At 33.3% G+C, this 16057-nt stretch overlaps 1 protein-coding gene across 8 annotated transcripts in view; it reads right to left on the reverse strand.

Moving 5' to 3' along the window:
- The window catches only part of Csmd3 (CUB and Sushi multiple domains 3), a 1082130-nt gene that overhangs the window by 261107 nt on the left and 804966 nt on the right, over positions 1-16057 (reverse strand). For all 8 annotated transcript variants that reach the window (XM_063257640.1, XM_063257641.1, XM_063257642.1 and 5 more), the window contains 3 exons: positions 8391-8582; positions 2937-3063; positions 980-1182 (listed from right to left, as the gene is read on the reverse strand). In XM_063257640.1, coding sequence (XP_063113710.1) covers positions 980-1182; positions 2937-3063; positions 8391-8582 — 522 coding nt within the window. The remainder of the gene's footprint in view (positions 1-979; positions 1183-2936; positions 3064-8390; positions 8583-16057) is intronic.

Genomic DNA, 16057 nt, shown 5'->3' on the forward strand with positions numbered 1-16057 from the left:
ATAGATTAACAGAAAATTTTGAGGTTAATAAAAGCTTCATTGGGCAATCTTTTCAAATAAATACTATGATGGCAATAAAAGTAAAATTACCATTTAAAATTTTTAAATTTTCATTCATTTTATTTAACCACTATACTGCAATTCCTTTTTCAGTACAACATACATGTAGGTACTTAGTGCAAACAAAACAAGCCAAGAACCTGGTGATAATTTACATTAAGGGTTGTTTCACTGATGTAGAAAATTTTTAATTAAAAAGTCTCAATTCTTTTTGTCAAATACATTTGTGGATTTACAATTCTTATATTTCACAGAAAAAAATGAAATTTAAAATATAGATTTGCTTTATTGGTAATTGCAAGGATTCATTTACTTCATTACCTACAGAATACCATATTTTAAAATATTATACTATTAAGGTATTTCAGATTACAGTCTAAATACTCCTTAATTAGTGAACATGAAATAATCCAAATGTGCAAAATTCCAGATCTGACCTCGTGTGATTGGCAGGTGCATTAAAAATATCAGATAAACTCAGGTCCTGGCAATATGGGTAAGTTGTATATGAAACATGGGTGAATTTTGTGTTTTGACTTTGCCTTGATGTCTCACAAGATACCTGTAAATACCCCCAAACGTGAAAAAATTCTGGAATCTGAAACACTCCTGACCCTAAGTACTCTGGATGAGAAATGCTCAACTTACATGAACATTTTGATAGGATTATTTTAGCACCGCTTTTACTTTAAGCATAATTACTTTCATAACTGGAGAGAAATTCTAAATATGTTCAAAGTTAATAGCACTTTCCCCAACTCTGTTTGACCTTAAATGTAGAAGAATAAGAATGGTATAAATGAGAATACTTACTAGGATCACTAACATTTTAAAACCAAATTTTGGCACCATCAATTTCACAGGACTGTTAAATAGCAACCCCGTTTTGTCTTTAAGAAATGAAAAAGGAAACACTCACTTGAGAATTGAATGGCAAATCCGGATTTACTGATATAGAAATCTGTGTCAAACTGTATGGTCACTATGTTGAGGGTGCTGTGGATTCCTTCGGGGATAAGAGATCCACTGATTTCCTTTAGAAGCATCTCATTTTCGGGTGGACCATCCCAAACTCGGAGTATATCATGTGATGCTTCGGTATCAAAAGCAAGAAACTGTAGGCTGAGCAAGAAACGTGTGTATATCTGATTATTACAAACAAAATTTCACTTTAAATAAACAATAGAACACATGCTTTGTGGCTTTTACTAGATATTCCTCTTTAACTTATTTTTAAAAATGAATTATGTAGATGGCATATATACCCTGGTTAATGAGCTTTTGGGGCAATAATTTATTTCTTTATAATATGATCAGAAGTACCTTTTCACCACTTTTATGAATTACAGAGACTTTCGGTACACATTATTTTCAAGGTTTCTATATTTCTGGCAACAAAAAAGAACAACATTTATGGAAGACTTTCAATGAAGTAGGCACAGAGAAAAAAACTTGTTCAATTTTCTTCCCTCAGTTGATACTACGATCTAAGACAGTAGTAACATTTTTATTTTGATTTAGTAAATTTGGTAACTGAAGTTTAGATACACTGGATTATTGCCTAAAGCTGTCTGAGCTGTGAATTGAACTTCACTTGACGTCCAGTACATATTTTTCCTATAACTTCTTGTGAAACTTGTTCTATGCCTAATCAAGGCAAACTTAGTATCTGATTTTTTTTTTTGTGCCAAAGGCAAAAATTAGCACCTCAGTTATAGCAACTTGCTTAACTTTGGTACAAGTTCACATTTGATACATTAATAGTGTGGTGGCTTTAAATTTGTAGTCAATATTAATAGAAAATAAGTATCTTTAAAAACCCCAGTTTAATATCAGATTTAATATTCTTGATTCTGACAATTGTAATATTTAAATAAAACATGCATGATTTGCATTAAAAGAAAATAAGCTGGGTATCTATCCAGGGTAGCCAGAGGCCAAGCAATGTGCGGGTTCACACGGCACCCATCCAGCCGCCTGCAAGGAGTGCGCCACCTGGAGGGCGGTCTGACACGCAGTTTACTGCAAGCAACAATTTTCAAAATTTAAAGCCATTACATATGAACAATAACACACAGGCTAGTTTATATGTCAAGGAGGATTTGTTCATATATTGACCCATTCACAGCCAAAACTACAGTCGAGTAGTGGGACTGCAAGTGTGTGAGAGCCTTGGAAACCAGGCTGACGTCCATTCAGGAGACCACGGTTCTCCTGCTTCTGCTTCTGAGAGCAAATGTGTGTGTGTGAATGTGGGTGTATGTGTGTGTGTGTGTGAACTGCAAGCCCCATCTCTTACCCCCCACCTAAGCACAGCAACAAAGGGAATCCAACAGACTTAAAGGGGCAAAGGCAGATGCTCAAGACATGCACCAGAAGCCAGAGAAGAAATGCAGTATTATGAGGTCATCTATTCTTATTTCCTTGACTCTTAATACCCTTGCACTAGTGACAGCGACTTGCACAATTTCATACTTTTTTTTTCAGAACTAAGAATGGAACCTAGAGTCCCTATACTGAGCCACATCACTAATTGTTATTATTATTATTATTATTTTATTTTATTTTGAGACAGGGTCTTGCTAAATCAAGAATTGAAAAAACAAAGTCCACAAAAACTGGGAAGAGTTCTCGAAACCTTACCCTCTTATAACTCCAAACCACTTCCCTCTGAGGAGGAAGGTGGTTTATTGCAGCAGCCTGTATATCACTAATTCCAGCAGATGAAATGTTTTCTCATATTTTGCACAAATGAAAGCTAGGTTTTCCCTAACCATGGTTAATAATATCGAAAAATGTTGATAATAATTGGTAGTGCATTGGTACTGATCAGGAAAATCAGAATTCTTTGGAATGAAGAAACAGAGTCTATTTACCTGACAATGTTTCCTGGATCCACTTCAATTACCCACATGCAACGCAGGTTATTGTCGTATGGGAAGGGATAACCGGGAGATAAGATTCTTCCTGAGGATTCTCCCTTAAAACGACCTCCACATTCAGCTAATAAAATAAAAACGAAGTCACTAGTTCATGGCAGTCTTCAAAACAACTTACAAATTTCTTAAGAGTATATACACTTTCCGCATTTATGAAAATCAAGACAGCTGTCCCTCCTTGAAAGTAAACATATCTACAAAATTCGCTTTTAATTAAAGCAAGAAAACACTGTAAAAGAAATAAGATCGTCTCTAGTTGGATTGTACAAACGATGACAATGAAACAAACCTAGTGAAGGCATAAAAACAGGACACACTCCAAATCCCTAAATCAGGCTTCAAAAGATTTGTTTTTAAATAATAATTGTAAAAGGGAAAACAGATGCTAATCTGCTCCCTGTCAGTGAATTGCAGGCTGAATAATTCATTGTCTTGCTTCCCACCTGAGAAATCTAATCTTTACTGTGGTCTCAGGCATTCTACATTTCACCATCCTTTAAGTCACTCCATCTCTGTCCTTTTTAATCACTAGAAAATCCAAGTGTCAATTTTATTAGATTTTTTTTTATCCTTGGTTCAAACTGGGTTGTTTTGACTTTATGCTGTTTCTAATTTTATAAAATTTATCAAATTAAAAATGCACTTTTATACAATATAATTAAAAGTCTGTCTTTTGAGGCATCTCTTCTCCATATTAATACTCTTAAATATTATAGTAATACCTGAAGTGATTTTATTGTAAGTAGATAGTCTAGAATGAACTCTGTACTGGAGAAAAGGGAAACAGTATTTTAGTGAGTATATTGATCTAGCACTCTAGACCATAAAAGTCACTCTAACCCATCATAGGGGGACGTGAGGGACACTCTAACCCATCACATATTTCAGGAATCTCTGGAGAGTCCTCCAGCCATAAAACAAACAAAACAGTTTTCTTTTTTGTTAAATATTTAAAGATATTTCGATATTTTTGTTTTTTATTCTCTCCGCTGATTACCTTGCTTAGATTGAACTGGTAAAATTCATTTATTGTGGTTTGTATCTTTAACTATTAGTTAAAAAAAAAAATGCCAAAAATGAAGGTTTTGTCATTTGGAGGAAACTTGATAACATTAGAATCTAATGTCTCAAATTTGTAAGTCCATGTAAGTAGATTTGTCTCAAAATTTTTAGATATTATTTTGCACCACACTATGATAATTAGTTTTATTTATAAATAGACTACCAGGTCCCCAGTTAGTTAATCAAATGCTAAGCTAAGTGTCAAAGTGTTTTGTTGATGTGTTTAACATCTATAATCAGTTTACAAGTATCCTTAATAATGCATGTGAGCCTCATATGCTCCACTGAAATCCTTTAAGAGCAAAAAATGTTTCTGAGGAAAAGAAAAAATTCAAAATTGCGGCGTGAACTCCTTCATCAATTCCCAAACTGTTTGTCTGCCCTGTGGATTTTGGGCTTCCCAGCCTCTAAAATAAATTGACTAATTAATCAATTTACTAAAATAAATAAATCTCTTGAGGGAGAGAGAGAAATTCTACTGGTGGTGTTTGTTTGGAAAATCTAGATGGACCTATTCTCAGAGGGCTAAAGGAATATTACTTTCAATTGTAATACAAATTTAATTTATAATAACACAGGGATGATTTTTGTAGTAAAAAATAAATGAATTTGAGATGCTACCATTAGTTACATATTTTCTAATTTTTAAACAAAACCTTTGTTAGACAAGCTACAGCTATATTACTATTATAAATTAAAATTCTACCCTTTGATTTATTTATCCTTTGATGATTATTTTTTTTTTATTTTAAAGAGGAAAACTATAAAAAACAGCCAGGAAAGTTTTTCAAAACAGGTTAGTGGGACAGTTACAATAACTAATACACTGCTTATTGGTGTATTGTAGTAGTTATTCAGAGTACAAAATAAAGACATGATATCTTGTGCAAACAATATTAGCAAAAACCTTCTTTTCAGTGAACTAAGAGAAACTAGCTATATCACTATCTTAACTATCATGTGTATACCTATATATTTTTTCTTTTTCTCTTTCTTCCTTTCCCCTTGTACCCATCACAGTTTATCTTTTCTTTTGGACAGTTTCTTCCCATTTCACAATGTCTATTGTACATTTTGGATTTTATTTACTAATTCTGTTTCTCCCACTAGTGAAACAATATAATACTAACACACGTGGGTTTAATTTTTTCATTTATATGACTATGCTCTTGAGTTGCATCCATTTACTTATAAAAGTCTCCAATTTATCCTTCTTTGTGGCATATGCATATATAAACTCCTTTTTAAAAAATCTGTTCCTCAGTTGATGGCATTTGAGTTGTTTCCAAGATTTGGCTACTACACATTGTGCTGCTATAAACATGAGTGCACATATATTGCTGTGGTAAAATGTTTTTAATGCTTCTGGGAAGACACACAGAAGGGGAATAGGTGGGCCGAATGAGAGGCCTGATCCTAGTTTTTTAAGGCAATCTTCACACTGATTTTCACTGTGGTTGCACCAGTCTGCACTCCCATTAACTGTGGAGAAAATTTTCTTTTTTCCATACCCCCATCAGTATTTCTTATATATGGATCTTTTGCTGATAGCAGTGAGATGGAATCTTAGTGTTGTTGTAATATGCATCTCTCAAATGACTAATGATGCTGAACTTTTTGTTCATGCATTTATTTGCCAAGTTAAAAGTGTGTATTCATCTCAGATGCCCGCTTTTGGATTCGGTCTTTAAGGGTAGGATTTATCACTACTATTGGCATGTATTATTTTGCAAACAGAGTTGATACTTATTCAGCGGATTGATTTTAGTCAGTTGGGATTTTGTGTACTGTATTGCACCTGAATTTAAACATAAGTTTTTTGTTTTTAATTTCCATATTCTGTTGTTGCAAATGACAGTTGCCTTCTGACCTCCAATGAGCTAGTAAGATATACTATAACATGAGACTATAACACTATAACATTTGCAAGAGAAAAATAAAATCCATTAAATGGAAATTCTGGTCAAAACCCTCCATGTATGTTCTTAAAAATAAATTTTTGTTTGATCAGTATATAACCTCAGAAACATAATTACATAAAAATTATCCAAATAACTAAGGAAAAACCACTGTATTTGACACAGATAAAAATACAGCCACAATAAATATCTAAGTTCCATGAAAGAGAAGAAACTATAACTGTAGGTCAAGTGGGAATGTTATTAATTATTTTCAGAAGACAATACAACCTAAAATAGAATTTGGTCTTCCTTAATGGAAATTATCAGTATCATTCATCATGTGTCCAGATATTTACAAATTTAATATGATCTTTATTATGAAAAAATATGATCTAAAAGAGTACTTTGATTTGGTATAATTGTCTTATGTGTTTTATATGTCCTTTGGCCTATTAGACTGTTTTCAATCTGTATACATGATAATTAACTTTAAAATGTCTTATAAGAGTACATAAATTAATTTGATTCTAGAAAAATAAAAGGAAGGAAAAAGAGAAAAAAGAATATAAATGTGTCCATTCACTATTGGGAATGTATTATGAACTGCAAAAATTTACTAATAAAAGTAAAAAAAAATAAAGCTTATCATTACCTCAAATACTGTACAATACCAAGTCACTAAGTTTGACTGAGAATATTTGTAAATATAAAATGCATTGAATTGTTGCAAACATAATTAAAATCATCTGACCTGGATGAAATGTCTTTCCTTCTGCATGAAATCATTCCAAAAGAGGTCATCATATTGATTTAACATACTCAGAAATACCTGATTTCAAGGCATGGTTTTATAATTTTTAATTTTAAGGACAACATGGAAAATCAATATTTACAGGTTTATCATTTAGTGATATAACAGCTTTTAATGTTTTCCTGAACATAATTCATATTCATATCAAAGAATGAATTCTCATCAGAGAGAATTAATCAATGGTACATTTTTCTCATAACCAATTCCAATGGATAAATTGGTCATATTCCAGAATCCCAAGCTTTTGATAATTAAGGTTGATTATTATTATAGATAATACCCACATAATCCATCCAAAATTTAGATGCCATCTAAAAATAAAAAATTATAATTGAGTCTTAGTTAGATGAACATATTTGTTTCCTGTGTTAGCCAATGCTTCAATATACCAGCAGAGAGCTCATCTCATCAGAAGCACCATGTAATTAGCTGCAAGGCCTCTAATGAAAATAATTTCATATTTTTGCTAAATGAATTTTAGCAAGTTTTGCAGTGATTCTTATGTTTACCATAATAAATGCATTGAGAGAAATTTTCCAATTACATTAAAAGATTTAGGTCCTCACATTTTTAAGTTGAAAACATTAAACATATACTGTTTCTTTTTTTAACTACAAATTACATTTGAATAAAGCTGTTAAAAGGTTCAATCAATTTTTTTCCAGGTAGGCATGATTCTGAACACCCTTGTGATCCCATACATGCCATCCAGAATTAGGAGTGTCTAGCTGGGGATATAGCTCAGCAGCACAATGCCTGACCAGTAAGTGTGAGGCTGTGAATTTGATTCCCAGTATAAAAACAAACAAATGAACAAACAAAGAATTAGGAGTGAGTATACAACTGCTGCTTGTTGGTTCCCTATTCATGAATTATTGCTATTAAAAAACATATTTTGTCCTAGTATCCCTACCCATCTTGGTACCTGCTTGATCTTTGGAATAGAAAAAAGATAAAAAGGAAGAAAAGGGTCTTTATCTGTGCTTTTCATCCACCTTTCAATGTCTTTATATGTAGTTACCTATTAACAGATCTACAAAGCAGTAAGATTAACATGTAGCCGATCTATGGAAAAGAGAGAAAAATCACCACTTGCTAAATTCAAGTAGGAAATTTACCTTGTTTTGCTGATTTTGGGTGCCTTTTTTTTACTGAAATTGGTTATTGTAGTGTACACACAAAAGGAAAACCAATATCATTTTTAAAATGTTTAATGTACATATAAAAATAATGTCTGAAGTTATTGAGAATAGTTTATTATTTTTAATCCATCTTAATCCCACGATGTGCAATACTTTTGTAAATTATAACTGAGATTCAATAAATGTCTGATTGAAAGTCTTAACATTTTTGTAGTAATTTAAATTTTACATGAAGAACAGAAATAAAAGGGCTTTATACAAACCATTTTATTCCCCAAAATGTATATTGCTAAGATTATGAAAAGGAGCCTTATACATCTCAGACATTTATTTCATTTTAAAACATTATTCATTAATTTTTTTCATCTTCAGTTTGACATGTGTGTGGCAGAGGGAATCAATCACTTGATCATAGACAGCATAATTTGCTTCATTTCCAGAGACCCGATTAGCACAATCTAAAAGAGGAACCTACCAATACAGGAAGGCAGAGGATAGTCCCAAGCCCTTCGCTCCCCTGTCATGCACTTGAGAAGGCTGCTTCCATGGAGGGTGTAGCCTGGATTGCAGCCGTAGATGATGGTGCTTCCAGCAAAGTGGCCCTGGTCACTGATCTTGTATCCAAACTGTGGAATTCCAGGATCTTCACAATGTGAAAGTTCAAAACCTGGGACAAAAATAGAAGTTGATTAAAAGCAAACTTTAGTGAGGAAATTTAAATCTACATGAATTTTCACATTTATTTATTAATTCAAATATGATTTCCATATTCCCTAGTCATATTATCATTGGCATATTTATTTTTCATAGTATGCATTAATCCTAGCTTTTTTCCCGATAATTAGAACTTGTATTTTTAAAATTAATTAATTGTATGATCAATATAACTATACCAGATGTTGAAGCAGTTATGTTTGCTCTCTGCCTACTTCAAATGATATACAGTTAATATTAGGTTCCCAGTTATACCATGATATAAAAAAATACATATTGAATAATTGTGCCTGTCTCCTGGTACAGAGTGCCTAAAGTCCTTGGCATCCCCTGAGTGATACAGATCAGAAGCATCTTTTGTTACTTACAATGAATTTTTTTTCAACCATGAGATCAAAATCATGGTGATGTCCTCTTTCTCTTGGAGAATGGCTTCTGCTACCAGAGGAAATATTCATGTGACTAGAGAGTTGGAAATTTCTGCCTCTATCAACTCACACTTTCAGAAAAAGAAGAGGACCTGTGAGATTACTTACTGATAGCCACTGTGCCCATGTAATGAAATTTCCATCAAAACCCTAGACTAAGGGGTCCCGAAGGCTTCTAGGCTGGTGAGCACATCCCTGTGCTGGAAAGGGCATCCCAACTCCACAGGGTTGCAAGCTCCTGACGTTGAGGTACTTCAGGACCTCACTTATGCAACTCTTTAGCTGGCTTTCATTTGCATCCTTTATGGTGAATGAGTACACATAAGTATTTCTCTGAGTTACAAGTGTTCTAGCAAATTACAGAACCCAAGGACGAGGTTGGGAGAATCTCCAATTTATAGCTGGTAAACCAGAATAATAGGAGGCCCGATTTGCAATTGGCATCTGAGGGGCTGACAGTCTATTGTCTTGAGGTCTTAAGCTGTTAGTACTCTAGGTTGTGTTGCATCAGGTTGAGCTTCAGAGGGTTGGAAAACTGGTTGGCATAGGAACTGTTGTGAGTAGACACTCGAGGTGCTCCTTTTAGGAACACAACTTCCGAGATTATACAACCAAAATTTTACAATTCAGACCAGAAATGTGAAGCCAGCATTGTCCAAGAAACAAATATGTTTATTTGGGCAACCCACTCAGAGACTCTTTCTGTCTCTCTCTTGGGCAGAAACTTTCTTTCTCTCAATAAATGTATTCTGCTCTTAAAAATATGTTTATTACAAACAAAACATTAGACTCCTATTTGTATAACTTTAGAAGAAAGTGAATCTCATATTTAAAACGTGGTATTTATCCAGAAGTAATATAAGTGGTAATCAACTTGATAGATTTCAAAGATTTTTATTTTACTTGATCCAGAAAAGTGAAGTTCTGAAAAACTCATCCAGACAACACACTGAAAATCTTTGTACATGTTGTCATTGTGAGGTGCAGAGAAAATATTTTTGTATTTCTGCAGAGCTTAGGCTTTTTGCTTAAATTTGCTGAGATTCTGGGCTAAGGGCAACCTTTAAGAAGCTAATTTACAACTGTATGAGTAGAGAGCATTCTCTAGAGAGGTTTACCTAACTGTGGAGGAGGATTATGTTTACATTTCAAGAGAGGATGGGGCTGAGAAATACAGACATCTCTAGGATATAAAAGTTGGCGACACAGGAGGATAGCATGCCCTGGGAGAGATACATTTACATTCCAAAGTTAGAGTTAGAATGTATGATCCTTTGCATTTCATTTCAGAGGAACAAAAATTTCTGTCTCTTTTCAGAAAACAATAGGGGAAAAACAGCTCATGTCCCCTGCTTACCACATTCCTCCCATTTCCTGGCTATGGAATCCTAGGCCACTAGTGTAGAAGAGTGATTCAAATGCTTTTTTGACGTTTCTACAAGGGAACAGTGGAACAAAAAAGGGCTGACCCAGCATCATCATTATCATTGTTGTACTAATCAATAGCAAATCTGTCTAAATCTGGAATACTTTGTGCATTTTCAGGGTAAAAGTAATACAGATGGATATTAAAAACTCAGTAGTTACAAAACAATGCATTCCTAGGATTCTAAAGGAACCAGGAAAGGACACTTCTCAAGTAAAATGAAAATGTAACTTCCTTAACTATGGAGTTGTCAGGGTTTGCAGTGTTTCTAGGTATTTCCCCCAAAACCCTAATGTGATCTTAGAGAGGGAGCTTCCAAATTGGCTAGATTAGGGTAGGTGACTGTGAATTAAAGGTGTGATAGTAAGATTAAGGATATGGATAATGAGATCCCCACCACATGTGTGGGTGACACCCGTCAATATGTCAGTAGCCTTACAATCACAGTGGAATCTAAAGGGAGAGAGGGAAGGCAACCTTGTGGATGCTGCTACTGCTGCTGCTGCCTGCTGCCTTCTTCTGCCTTGCCACACCATGGACTGTTTCACTGTTTCTCACGCCCATCTACTGTGCTGCCCTGCTTTGGAAACAGTCAACTGAGAACTGAAACCTCTACAAACCATGAGCTGAAATAAACCTTGCTTTCTTTAACTTTGATTGTTGGATCTTGTTGACTCAGCAATGAAAAAAGTGACCAAGATAGTAGCTTTTCTGTCTATAAAATCTGCAAAAGTGTGAGATTAATTCCATGAAGAATGCACAAAATTATATTCCGATACAAAATTATATCAACTTCTCAAAACAGAAGACCATAAAGAATATTCTTGATAGCTTCAACAATGAGACTCATGGGTTATTTACACCCTCATGTTGGAGAAAAGAGAATTTTTATTTGTGTTTTGTATTATATAATGACCAAAAAAGATATGCATCCCTTTTACAGACAGAACTATGATCAAATTAACCTGGCTTTAAACTATAAAGCAAAAACTGGGGGAAAAAAAAACATGTTTTTTAGTGTCAAATCACTGATTCACACTGTTGGCTTCCTCGAGTGTCAGTGATGCAGAAAGCCAGCAGAACTTGTGCATGGCCAAGCTTCCTCCAATTGCTTTACGCTGAGGGATACACTGGCTCTCACAGAACCTACGAAGCCCTTTCTAATCTATTTTAGAGGATCTTAATCACTCCTTCCTCTGTTAAACCACAGAATAATTAATCTCTGACTTCATTTACAATCATTTGTTTATTTCTTTGTTTTCTTATTTGTTCTATTTGGGATTATTTGTTCTTTTTTCTCCATGGTTCCTACCTAACAAAAATTGAGACAGGAAAGTGCCATCACTCTTTCCCTGCAGAAAGAGGTGTTGTTAGATTTCACCTGTAAATTAAAACCCCACTTTCCATAGATTCATGCCTTAAACAGGCTTCTACTGTAAAATTTCCCATAAATATGCCCAGTGGCAGCCTATAAAAGCCTCTCTTATATTTAGAAGGCAATACTTTTTGAGTGTGTGTTTTTAAAATTTTGTCTAATAAATCCATTTATGTCTCTTACTGACATATCCTGAGGATGTATTTTTTTTTTCTGTGATGTTGGTCAGGTACTATAGATTCCTAAGTTAGGGAGACAGATTCATACACAGGTAGAAAGGGACCAGGCTCAAGATAGAGTCAGAATAGAAATAAGGCAAACCAGGCCTACGATCAAGGATTGAGTCAGTAGAAACCAGGCACCAAAATGGAGAAGTAGTGTCTACACTGGGAAGCCTCTCTAGGGATAAACAGTACTCCAGGACCGTTCTGTAACTAGCACCATCTGGTCCATTAAGCCTGAACAACATTGCTCAGATATCGTAATGACATAACAAACACATACACAGTCTACTAGAATATTCCAGTCCTCTTGTTATGTACTCTTGCCTTGTACCTTGCTTTCCCATTAAATCACCATTAGCTAAGTGACTGTACTTGTAGCTATAGGTTGATTTGTAGTTTGATTCAAGTTAACTTGGGATGAGATTCTGCTGTATACAAAAGCCTTAGCAGTGACCCACTTGACCCACTTTTGGACCCTCCTGTGTCTTAGGAGCTTCCTCTTACTACAATTTCTCCCCCTCTTCACCTTCTCCGTCCTTGCGCCTATTATTCACCATCCTAAGACAAGAACTCAGCACCTCTACCAGGTTGGAAGTCGCCTGCCAGTAACACAGGGATCATGTGAACTCTCTGGTGGGCAGGATGATTCAATGTTCCCCATCTCAGCTTTGGGAATCTACTTGGACCCCACTCAGTGATGCAATCTCAGTACAAACAGGTGTTTAATAAAGCTCATGACCAAGTGTGATTTTAGAGGCCATCATTTCTAGGTTACAACAGAAAAATAAAATATTACAAGGAACTGAATTTTGGAAGACAATTTAAAAAAAAAGAATCAACATTTTCCTGTATAAATGAATTTATGAAAGTTCCATTATAAGCTAAAACAAAGCAAGTATATACAGTTTCAGGGATAGAAATATGCAAGAAATTAGCAATCATTAACTGCATGATACACATAATAAAATAGAATACACAGTCAAGCAAATCAGTCTTTCAAACACAGAAAAAACAAGGAAAACAAAAACTTAAAATTTTCAGGATACATTATTTTGCATGGATTTGCACAGCTAATATACATTTTAAGTATCTCTGTTAAAAAATTACTAGTTGAATATTCAATTTGTTATTCAAGACAAAACCACTTTTGAGTTTTACCATATATCACTTCTCAAAATAAAAATGAATATCAAATTGTTTTCAAGATTTATTACCAAATTCATCCCTCTTTAGTTTGAATATTCTGTAAATCAATTGACAATTGCTCTGATAACATACATGGAGACAATCTTTGTAAACTAAGATAATTTATAATATTTGGCATTACAGATGAAATGCACATGGACCTAGAGTGTTAGCTACAGACTCCAACATAATTTAATCGCATTTGGAAGACCTCCTGTTGCTTATTCATAAATATTCAGAACTGTCTTATCTTTATGAAAATGTACAGCTGTCGGTCTTCTTTGAGATCTCAAATACTTGAACCTGACAATTAAGATATGCATGATAAAATCACACTTCTAATTACAACTATTCATCTTTTCTCAAGAAATATGATACTCTGGTAAAATGTAAGCTTGAAGAGTTTACAACGAAATAAAAAAAATTCTCATTGTCTAAACCCGCTTGCCTTTGAATAATTTAACCTAACTTCTAATTACTATCCTGATGCTATGTAACATATTTCTGTAAAGATTTCTAATTTATCTTTAAATTAATGTTTGAAATATATGAAAGAATTAAAAGATAACAAACTTACCACCCGACTCTCTCAATTCTAGTATCATATACTAGCTGCTCCAGGTTAATATTAATACAAATGTATATTAGCATTGGGATTAACATCTACATAGTTGATTATTATTCACACAAATGATATTAAGAAATAAACATTACAAAATAAAGTTTCTTTTTATATCCTTCTCTAATCTTTTTAAGTATTTTCTTACTGAGAGCTAGCAAACAATGACCTAGCTTATTATTCTCACACAAATATTTCTTTTACTATATGCCTGTGAGCTATATGTACCATGTTTTTCAATTAATAATAGAATATATATATATATATATATATATATACACACATACATTAAAATCATTCTAAATTTTTTCGTGGATCTTTATTAATTTCCCAGTGTTGTATTTTTATTTTTACATTTACACACATATGCATAGAAACACACACATTTTATTCAACTTATCAACTCTAACTTATTCTAGGCAGGTACACATTTATATTCCTTCTAGTATTTCACTACAAAGGGTGATGCTTTTATCTCTCCTTTTTAGATATATATTACAGAAATGTTTCTACAGGATATGCATCATGTATGGATCTAAAGTTCATTTTGTCCTCAAGAGTAAATAAAAAATCCCTAAATCTTCTATTACTGTTGAACTTGATCTACTGAAAAGTAAATAGTTAATTCTCAACCTCAAAGTAATTTTTCTCAATTTGTTTATGAAAAATTATATTCATAGGATGATTCAGTAGGATGTCATATCAACAAGAAGAATTAACAATACAAAAAAGGTACATCATTTGGAAATACAAATAATTCCTGAAAATTCACTTTTATATATAACATCTTTGATGTGTCTTCAAATAAAAAAAAAGTGTCTTCCATGCTTTTTTTAAAAAACCCAGTTCAAATGTAAATATATAATTAATATTTTAAAAGTTAAATTCTGGAGTAATAGTCAATAAACATGGGTTAATTTTATTCGTAGAAACTAAGAAATTTAAAATTTATAAATAAAAGAGGGACTCAACTTTTAAGGCAAGAGCTTTACCCCCAAAGCTGCATTTTCACCCCCAGATTTCTTTGTATTTAGATTGGAAGAAATACAAAACCCATTGTCAGTTCTTCCACCTCAAAATTTGCTTCTCGGATTGTCTGAAGAAAACAGCTTCCACCACAGCCTCCTTCTAAGAGGTTGTGGCGTGAAGTAAGAAGACTACTGACTGAAATCTCTGAAAGCAGGAACCAAATTAAACCTCTTCTCCTGCCCATTGTGACTGTCAGGTATATTTTCTCAGCTGTAGAAAAGCTGATAGATACATATACTGAGTTCTGTGTTTAAAATTTTGTCTACGAAAACAGACAGACTTTCTAAATTCCCATCCTACAGAAAGTGACAAAATAATATTAAACATGCTACTTTGTATCTTGTATCTCACATCTGAGAATGTTGTTTATTCAGCTTTAGTTGAATATTATTTTTTTCAAAACATCAACCCTTTGGCATTTGTGCAAAATAAATTTGAATATTTCTCTAAAATATATAGTTGGTATATTCTACATACATTGAAGAATGGAGTTTTATTAGTTATAGCTAAATGATTATAAGCCTTTTCAGTTTAGATTCCCAAAAGTTTATGAATGCCAATACTTGCAAATTTTCATCAGTACTTAATATTGTACATCTTTCAAATTTTATCAACTTGGTAGATATGCAATAGCATATTACTTTGATTTTATTTTGTGTTTTTCAAATTTATTTTTAAGCATTTTTTTCTTTTGCTTGTTGGAGAATGGGTCTTCTTGAACAGTAAAATTGTCTTTTTCCTATATTGTTATTGGATGCCACATTTTTTTTTTTACTAGCTTGTAGAAATCTTTTCAAGAGAGCATATCTTTTTCTGCTATATACATATCTCCTAAAATGTCTTGATTTAGTGAAGCCATCTCAACAAACAAAAATAACTAAAAGAAAGAAAGAAAGAAACAAAGAAAGAAAAAGGAAAATTTAAAAATGTTTCATCTTTACTTACATTATTGCTATGGTGGAGTTTTTCTTATTGTTGTTTTGTGATTAACAGTACAGACCTAGTCAGGAATATAGAAGTCACTTAGGGTGAGTAGCTAAAATTTGTTATCAGAAATTGGAGGTTTTGACAATTTTAGAAATATGAAGGAAACAAAAGCTGGAGAATCTACTGCTGGCTCTCAGGAAATCCAGGAGCTCAGG

Source organism: Cavia porcellus, unplaced genomic scaffold (assembly GCF_034190915.1).
Source record: "Cavia porcellus strain 051 isolate PalLab524CR breed Dunkin Hartley unplaced genomic scaffold, mCavPor4.1 scaffold_10, whole genome shotgun sequence".
In the NCBI taxonomy this organism is placed as follows: Eukaryota; Metazoa; Chordata; class Mammalia; order Rodentia; family Caviidae; genus Cavia; species Cavia porcellus.